This window comes from Colletes latitarsis, chromosome 7 (genome assembly GCF_051014445.1).
Source record: "Colletes latitarsis isolate SP2378_abdomen chromosome 7, iyColLati1, whole genome shotgun sequence".
Classification (NCBI taxonomy): domain Eukaryota; kingdom Metazoa; phylum Arthropoda; class Insecta; order Hymenoptera; family Colletidae; genus Colletes; species Colletes latitarsis.
Window position 1 is genome coordinate 15495578 of NC_135140.1, and position 9071 is coordinate 15504648.

Here is a 9071-nt window from a genome sequence, read left to right on the forward strand (position 1 = left end):
CACCCTCTCTGTACTTTGTTAGCCCGCTGTCTCGGTATAGACAGTTCCCTGGTTGATTAACTGCAACTTATTCAGCAAGTGGAAGATCTACCCCATGATATTAGGCCAACTGCTGTTCGCTACGATGATCGAATCTCATCTGCCGACTTAGGGGGCTGGGGAATAAACAATCTGTCTGCCCTGGAGCTTGGGAGGGTCTGGGAAATACTCTACTGTGTCAATCTTCTCTCTGGTATTGCGTAAATCATAATAATCGAAGCCTAAGAAAGATTGCATCTCCGCGGTGGAATCAATTTATAAATCCACTTTCGATCAAGTTATCTGCCAGGTCTTAGCATTGATAGGCAACTGGTTAACTAACACTTAGGGTACAGGGGGATGCTCATCGCTCGGAGGAATATTCGTAAGTTTCTATGGAAGCTGGAAGATACTATAATAACTATCAAATAGTCACTGTTTGTATGTTGATCTGTTGCCCAAAACACAGATCGTGTAAAACACCATTATTCGTGCTAATTACAGTCAAAATTGGACAATGTAAATTAGGAGGAAAACATTAATGCAGCGTGGATTATTAGTGATTTACGAAATACTGATTTTTGTTTCGATGGATCGCGAGGAACAGGGTACGTAAGATCGTTTATTACAGCAGATTGCGAGAACGGTCTTCGGGAACGAGACTGTAATTTAATCTAACCTGGCAGAGGAGATCGATCGACGATAAATTTCGCGACTCGCGTAAAACGAGACGTGCCGTATTGACGATAAAACACCCACGTAATACATTCGTGGAAAGGACGTTTCACGGAAAGGACGGGACAATCATTGGAACTCGCGCATTAGTACTAGCTGTAAATCAATTCAAGATGGCGGAAATACGATGTAAACCGCTTGCAAATCGATTCAGCGATTTATACGCCCCTATTGTACGCGGAGCCGGGACAACCGGCGGATGTTTACATTCGGCTATAAATTATAAGGAGAATCGCGCGTGTATTCTGCAAATCGTCGATAAATTATTAATTTAAGCCTAGAACCGCGAACCGGCCATTTTAATTTTTCGACGTTTCCCTTCTACGAGCTGATTTTTCGCTGTTCGATGGATTACCTCTTTAGAAGAATATTCAGCTTCCAACAATAGTATTTTTATTGTTTCGTATTTACGAAAGTTTCCCTTATTATTCTATTAGCTTGAATAGAATCTAAATAGAGCTTATGGAGCACTTAGCTATAGCATATAGAGGTTATAGAGCTTATAGAGCTCTTTGCTATAGCTCATAGAGCTTATAGAGCAGTCCTGCTGTCGCATACCATTCTAAAAACAAATCTCTTCGACCAGATCACCAGCATATTTAAAAAGTGAAATTGAACAAAATAAAACGCAAGAAAGTCACCGAAGACGGAAGGTAAATAAAGACGAAGATTCGTTATTCGACGCTCGATTCTGTTCGCGGTGAAAATCTCGCCTGGAAGTTGCGTGAACGGAGTTCATCGGCGTTATGCAGCACCTTTAAATTACCCATATGAAAGTGAGTCTTAGAATCTCGTTAAACGAGCTCGTAAACGTCGCTGTTCATTTCGACGGAACTTTGCGCCGTTCGATCGTATTAGCAGCGTCGGACGAATTGACATTGTGACTTGGCAAAAAGTGCCGTGGCCGACGGAGGGGCTGCTTTAATGGTGACGCGGACGTGAGTTTATGAAAGGCCGGTTTTTCTCCGCGAACTGGAACGCCGTTTCCACGGCGCAACGGTAACGTTTGTCACGTTCGTATCAGAATGAACCGGGGAACACGTTAACGAACCGCCGTTCCACAAAACGAGCCGTGGAATGACGTTGCGCCGGGCCTGACACAGATGCCACGGCTCGCGTGTCCTTCCACGAGAAAGCGAAAATTACCGTGTCACTCGAATTGGATAACTGGGTCTTTTCGATAAAAGTTGATCGTTCTATTTGCACAATAATCCACTGCACATATTAACCAGAACAACTTTAAAACTGATATACGAGTGGAAACGAGTTTGAAATTGCCGGGGAATCGGTGGTTCGACGTATCGATCGACAGAGGGCGCTATTGTAACGTTCCCGAACGACCGCCATTTGTCGTACGAACTTTTCTGCAGTTATTTCAACGCATTTAAATTATTTAACAACTAAATTAACACAGGAAGAAATGAAATTATCGAATTTAATTGTTAATCAACTGCAAGTAGAGTTTAATCGAACATTTGACGCGATAAAACGTACGAAATTTGATGTGACAATATTCGTTGCAGGCTGGTTCTCCGTTGTCTCGAACAACAGTGGTACTGGAAGTGCCAGGGTGTACAGAAGAGTGGGAGCTTTGGTTCGAGCTGGTGTCCCGGCGTTTCTGCTCGCGAAACCTCTCAGAGCTTACACGCTAACACACTCCAAGATGGGTAAGTTTTGGTAGCTTTCGATCGGATGGCGAGACAGCTGCATAGAGTCGCTTCGTAAATGGCACATAATTGCACGTTTCACGAGTAGCGGTTATCCTTTCGCTCATTAAGAACGCAACGCCGTTGCAAGGAATTACGTGCAAGAATTACTATGATACGAACGTACGATAACGTAATTAACTGTTATAATGTTAGGTAGTTGCGGTTGTTACATGGACACTATTAATATCGCGGTCACGCCCACATTCTCACGCGGACAATCGAGGATAATTCGACCAGTAATTTTGATTGAAGCTAATCTCATTTCAGATCGGATAAGACGAAGGGACTTAGGATAATTTAATATCACGCTGCGTAGGGGAACTTATTATTGACGACGTGATAGGATCTAGAGAATGAGGAAGATATCACGTTTGCATGTTTTGTTGCATCGTGTGTTGTTATTGAAAGGCAATGATGATTCGAATGCCACCATTTTTAGGGTAGATACTTGAGAGACCATTTCCAAGCTCAATATTTAAGATCCTCCAACATCCACAACTGTCTAGTCTAATCTCATACTGAATCACTTGCAAACAATAACAAATTCATCATCAGAAAAGAAGAAGACAATCAGAATTTTAATAGGTCTTTAACAACTTCTATTTCCCTAGACACTATTAGCCATTTCTTACTGTAATGTGACTTATTACTGACATGACAAATAGGATTCAATACAATAAGAATGTATCTTTTGCTACACTATGCAGTAGAATGAACCAACCTACTGATGTACTAGTATTCTAATAGTGAGGGTTATTATCATTTCCAGACTGCATTTCAGAGATTCTCACAAAGATTAGCATCTATCCTACCAGAGGCAACCTCAGAAAAGTGGATAAAAATTAGAATCCTAATAGTTTTCAACGTCTCTCTCAGACCCACTCCCCTCAGCTGTTACACGCAACTAGTACCCTAATAGCGAGTGTTATGATAATTTCCAGACTATATTTCAAAGATTCTCACAAAGATTAGCATCTATTCTACCAGAGGCAACCTCAGAAAAGTGGATAAAAATTAGAATTCTAATAGTTTTCAACGTCTCTCTCAGACCCACTCCCCTCAGCTGTTACACGCAACTAGTACCCTAATAGCGAGGGTTATGATAATTTCCAGACTATATTTCAAAGATTCTCACAAAGATTAGCATCTATTCTACCAGAAGGAACCTCAGAAAAGTGGATAAAAATTAGAATCCTAATAGTTTTCAACGTCTCTCTCAAACCTGTTCGCCTCAGACCACTCTGCTCTCATCGACACGAGTCTTCCCAATCCGGAAATAGATAATAATCTTCAGTCTCGTCAGGAGCCCAGCTACTTACAAGCTACAAGACACGTGTCTCCATAAAAAGACACCCAAATTCGTATCTGAACAGATCTCGACTATGTCTTTTCCGCCCTTGTATCACCGAGAGGGAACACGATCGTGTCCTGGACAGATACTACGAAAAGGTGCCTTCGACGGTGTACACTGGCGTAGAACCGTGGCGAAGGCAGGACCGTCGTGGTGTACGTCACTCGTCTAGGACGTGACAATGCATCCTGGTGCGTGCATAGGGACGTCCGCGCGCTCACGCACGGTCCACGCTTCGGTTTGTTCCCTTGGGTACAGCGACTGGCCGTGACACGAATGTCAATGTGTCTGTTAATGCGACTCTACGGCGCGCTTGTTCGTGCGTTTAAACGTAGGCGAGGGGCACGTAACGTAATAGGCATGCGGGGCCCGGTGAAAGCCGTTGGGGTTCTTACGATACACACGGGCGTTATGCCATTATGTACTATAACGATTATGATCGCGCGTGAAAGGGGATTTCTATGGGCATCGCGGTGCCCGTGTCTCTCCCCCCTGATATCTAGTAGTTTCGCCTTTTTACGTTGCCCCACGTGAAATCGAGTAGGTCCGGGTTAGCCACGGGTTGGGTTACCAACTTTGTACTTGGCTGAATTATGAATCGCGCTACGGGGCACGAGGCTCGTAAAGGGACCTGACAGTCTCCGATTCTGGTGATTATGAGGAATGCCTGCGGTGGAATCGATTTGAATAAAATGCACCAATCATGGGATGAATCAAAGAAGAATGAAGAAGTCAGTGCTTGAGTCCAGAAAAGTGGTTACGGTCCCCGTATGATTTTCTGAAGTTAACTTCCTAACAGGATGACACCTCGATGAATGATGACATTTTCGATTGAGCTATCTCATTTGCGGTATGACTTCCACGGGAAGTTAGCCTTGTCAGGGGTCAGCGGCTAGTAGTATATTACGAAGACGAGCACTCGTAAATAGTTGAAATAATCGTATCGCGTAGACGTCGGCGACTGGTGCCCACAAAGTTCGATGCGATTGAGTGAGATCGCCACAAATTAACCGAGAGTTACCTATCCACTTGATGGCCACGGGCAGAGTAATACCGCTAGATTTGCCCGATAATATTTAATTAGAAGATTTCTTGGTACGCCATGTTTGAAGGCGGTGACCAATGTGCTATAAAGGAAGTTCCACGCGGTTGTAAAACTATTAAAGTCTAACTATCCGGATATATAAAATTGGAAAGCACATGATTTGGGTTTTTATGACCAGGCAATACTCGCGGTATTAGTTGCTCGAACTTCCATTAATATATTTTTAACTTCTAATTGGCGGAAGTTTAACGGCGGCTGCACCGATACCATCGAATTCTCTAAGCCTACCACTTTTGGCTAATTATCGGTTTCAATCACGATATAACAAACAGCTCCCAATCTTTCGATATTGCGATGCACTGACCTCAATTTTCTTGAGACTTTGCACGTTTGCACTTATAGAGCTTTTATCTAGAGCTTATAGAGCTTATAGAGCTCTTAACTATAGCTTATAGAGCTTGTAGCTATAGCTCAATTCTAAAGGGTGAAACTACCCTCTAATTCTCCTAATGCTACCTCCAAAACAACTTTTGAAATAATTACTTTTAATCACTGAGTTACTGGTGTTGAACAAAATTCGTATCCCCTATTTCTCAGCGCCCAACAATCCCAGAGAAAGGTTCATCGACGTCGGAGGAATGCTTTGCGGATGCTTGTCGGTTAAATGAGAGCGAAACTGCAAATTTCTGTCGCAGAGAATGGGAATCTAAGGGCGCACTACACGAAGACGACCGTGCGCGCGGGGGAAGTTCTACGGCTCGCCGCGGTGTTCCAGGACACGCGGAGGGCGCCAGTGTCGAGCGGCATTTCCGGTGTCGTTAGCGGCGTCCCGGAGGGTAAGAGTTCAAGGTCGTCGGAACGAGATCAGTACGCGCAGTGCCTGGATTCTCACGGGCACGAGCTATTCGCGCCGCTTTCAGCGAGGGGAGAGTTCTACGCCACTTGCCAGAGCGGAAGCCTCGACACCGGAAGCGACGCCGTGTTGTATAGAGTCCATCAGCTTGCCAGGAGGGATCTACCTCTGAGGGTAAATTTTCCAGAATTTCTTTCGCCAACAATGCAACGTACGTGTCTATAATATTCTGACGAACTGAGTCTGTCCTAAATTAGTCTGTTCCTTAACAAATAACAGGAATGTAGCTTTGCTAGGATCCATAGCGTAGAGTAAATAACGAATCTAGCCAGCTTATAGAGCTTATAGAGCCCGTAGAGCTCTTAACTATAGCTTCTATAGCTTCTAGAGTTTCTAGAGCTCCTAGGTATAGCGTATAGAGCTTCTAGAGCTCTTAGCTACGTTCCCATTCGTGAAACTATGTTAATCCAACTATCGAAGGATGTCTGATCGTTAAAGGAACAAAATTTATGGTTCGAAAATACTGATCAAGGAGTTTGCAATCCGATTGACAGGTACGGTTGGTCGCTGGACCTCTGCCAATACCGTTGCCACGAGATTATAGCGGTCTGATGCAACTGGAAGGTGCAACGAGGGGCCCCATAGTTTTAGGTTGCGCAGTGCCACTGGTACCCGAGAGACCTGTGCCAAATTCCACCGTCCCAGAACTCCTTGAATTGGTTGCCACAGGACCAACAGCGCCTCGAGTAAAAAGAGCGCGATTAGGCTGTCCTTCCGAAGCACGGTTGCTGGCCTCGCCGAAGATGCAGCGATTACTATCAGCCTGCAGGTAAAAACTGATATAACAATTGCAAAGTGGATAGTAACAGAGAGGCTAAGTGCTATAATTGAACGAGGAGAAGTTTCTTCATAACTAGGTGCTAAATGCCATAGCTCTAGAAATTAGCACACGATGATAGACTTAACTCTAGCTTCCTTGAACTGCTCTAGACTCTGAAGGGGTGGCACCAACACCCCTACAGTTAGTTTTTGGAATTGGTTAGGTACTTACAATATCTTAGAAACGATGTGTATCTTAAATTAACCAGGTGTAATCTTCTCTAGAAAAGGTTGAGTTGCACCCAAGTACTCAAACCAATTTCATTTCCAAGACACCTATCGACCATGTACTGTCGTTCCAATTACAGAAGAGCCCTGGACCAGAGAGCGACGGAACCACGCGTGGCGCCTCCAAAGCCAACCAACACCAGTGGCCAACTGAAAGAGCTCCATTTGAAGGAGATCAAGTCCAAAACGGAAGCGAAACCAATCCTCCAGAGTCTAAAGGAGGGCATAGAGCACATCAAGAGAACGACTATCAGAGATCGCAGCAATAGTCGGACAAGCAACAACAACCACAGCATCCTCGATCGAATCACGAGGATAGCTCAGGGTGGGAGAAGCAGAAACCCTGCCAAGAAGTCTGCCTCCTTCACGTTCGCGGTTCGACCGGAAATTGGCATGAGGTCCGAGAGATACGCCAGCCTAGAGTCGGAGACCAATCTGCTGCAGGCGTCCGCCTCTTCGAGACAGCAGGTTCAACGGTCAGTTTCGACCAGCGTGCTAGAGGTACAGACTCAGCAGGACCTGGACCCACCGTACTCCAAGGTCAGGGACAGCCTGACGCCTCTACCGTCGACTCCACCGCCCAAGACGGAGGAGATCTACGCTGAAATCTGCGAACTAACGAACGTCAGCCCCCCCGAGGAGAAACCACCGCCACCGCTGCCTGGAGGGAAGAACGGGACCAGAGAGAAGGACAGGGGCTACGTGAAGCTGGCTCTGTCGCAGTCCGAGATTTCTGACGCGAACGCTGCCGAGGACGAAGAAGGGATCTACAATACTGTCTGCTGATCGTGGTTCTTCCTGGACCGGGGGAGACTCGCTGCGTTCCGAGGAATGGAAGCGTGTTAGATAAGATAGGAGAGCAAGTTTGAGGGCGGTCTTTGGGTATCGAGGATTTATGCGCAGTTAGACGACCCATTCGAAGAGATTAGAGGTAGCTAAATAGTAGAGACGAATCGTGTTGTGGCGGGGAAGCGAATCCAGAAACAGCAAGTACCTAACCTAGCCCTTTGGATATCCGCATTTGAAACTTTTAAATTTGTACATTTTCTTCCAGTTACTTGAATCCGAACAACTGTCACTTGAAAGCGACTGGTAATACGGTGTTCACGTTAAAAATGATTACTTGGAACAAACTTCTTCACTTTGAATCGTGTCTTTGATCACCGAAAGCTTGTTCTAATCTAAAAATATCTACTCGCTTCCCTGCACACGACGCGACAGTTCAGTCGTCTCGTCCATAAACCTGATTCTTCGATCGCTCCGAGCGGCATGAATCGTAGACGTCGACATGCGAGCGCATCGAAAATTAGCCCTCGAAGTTCATTGACGGAGATAAGGCGCGACTTCCTGGGTCGAACTGTGGAGAACCGTTCGGGCAGAAACCGGCGCTGCGATGCACCGACGGGATTTACAACGCCATTTGCCGAAGAAATTATCCCTCCGAGGTCTTTTTCTCCCCTTTTTCCGCGCTCAGAGCGGCGGCGTCCTTCACGGGGAACCGGGCGGAAGATTTACAAGGCTGTTGACCGGGGAAAATGAGCGCGTAATTACGGTCCCGTGCGTGTATAGAGGATGTAGCGGGCCTCTTCGAGACGCTGCGCGACTTCCGGTACTGGAGAATCTGTGCTGCGGCTGATCGATATTATTAGAACCGACCGATCGGTTGTACTCGATGTCTCGACGCATCCTTAACGAAAAGTCCCTAGATCCACGCGAGCTGTGACGATAAAGTGGACGAAATTTGTAAGAAACGTTTTCTTCGAAAATGGTTCCTTTCTATACGAGTACACACGAGGATATACTTTGATGCGTCAACGGTCCTCCGAACGTCTACTGATATTAAATCCTCTTAATCCTAGATGGACCTAGGGGGATTGCCAATCGTGTACCATTTTGTAAATTTGTTGGTACCCTTAGCGTAGTGGCTAGTGTCCAGGCATTTTGTACATTTGTTAATACTCTGCGTGCTGGTTGCGGACGCACGCAAGAAAACATTTGTAATTTTCTTACTGTATAGTTATTATTTTAAAATACACTCATTTGCAAATAATTAAAGCGTGTCCTTTTTTTAGAAGGCAACCCAAATACTATTTTATAAGTGACTTGTAACTAATGACTGAGCTAGGTAACTAGAGATTCTTAAGACTCTAAATACTTTAACTATATTCGTATCTGCTATATTTGAGTATTTTACTCTATTCATGTCTGCTATATTTGAGTATTTGACTCTATTCATGTCTGCTATATTTGAGT

At 45.1% G+C, this 9071-nt stretch overlaps 1 protein-coding gene across 2 annotated transcripts in view; it reads left to right on the forward strand.

Moving 5' to 3' along the window:
• LOC143343791 (uncharacterized) overlaps window positions 1–8843 on the forward strand; it is a 61722-nt gene extending 52879 nt beyond the window's left edge. For both annotated transcript variants that reach the window (XM_076769032.1, XM_076769031.1), the window contains 4 exons: window positions 2277–2420; window positions 5554–5885; window positions 6266–6540; window positions 6899–8843. In XM_076769032.1, the coding sequence (XP_076625147.1) occupies window positions 2277–2420; window positions 5554–5885; window positions 6266–6540; window positions 6899–7604 (1457 nt within the window). In that variant the 3' untranslated portion in view covers window positions 7605–8843. The remainder of the gene's footprint in view (window positions 1–2276; window positions 2421–5553; window positions 5886–6265; window positions 6541–6898) is intronic.
• Window positions 8844–9071: the final 228 nt, after the last annotated feature.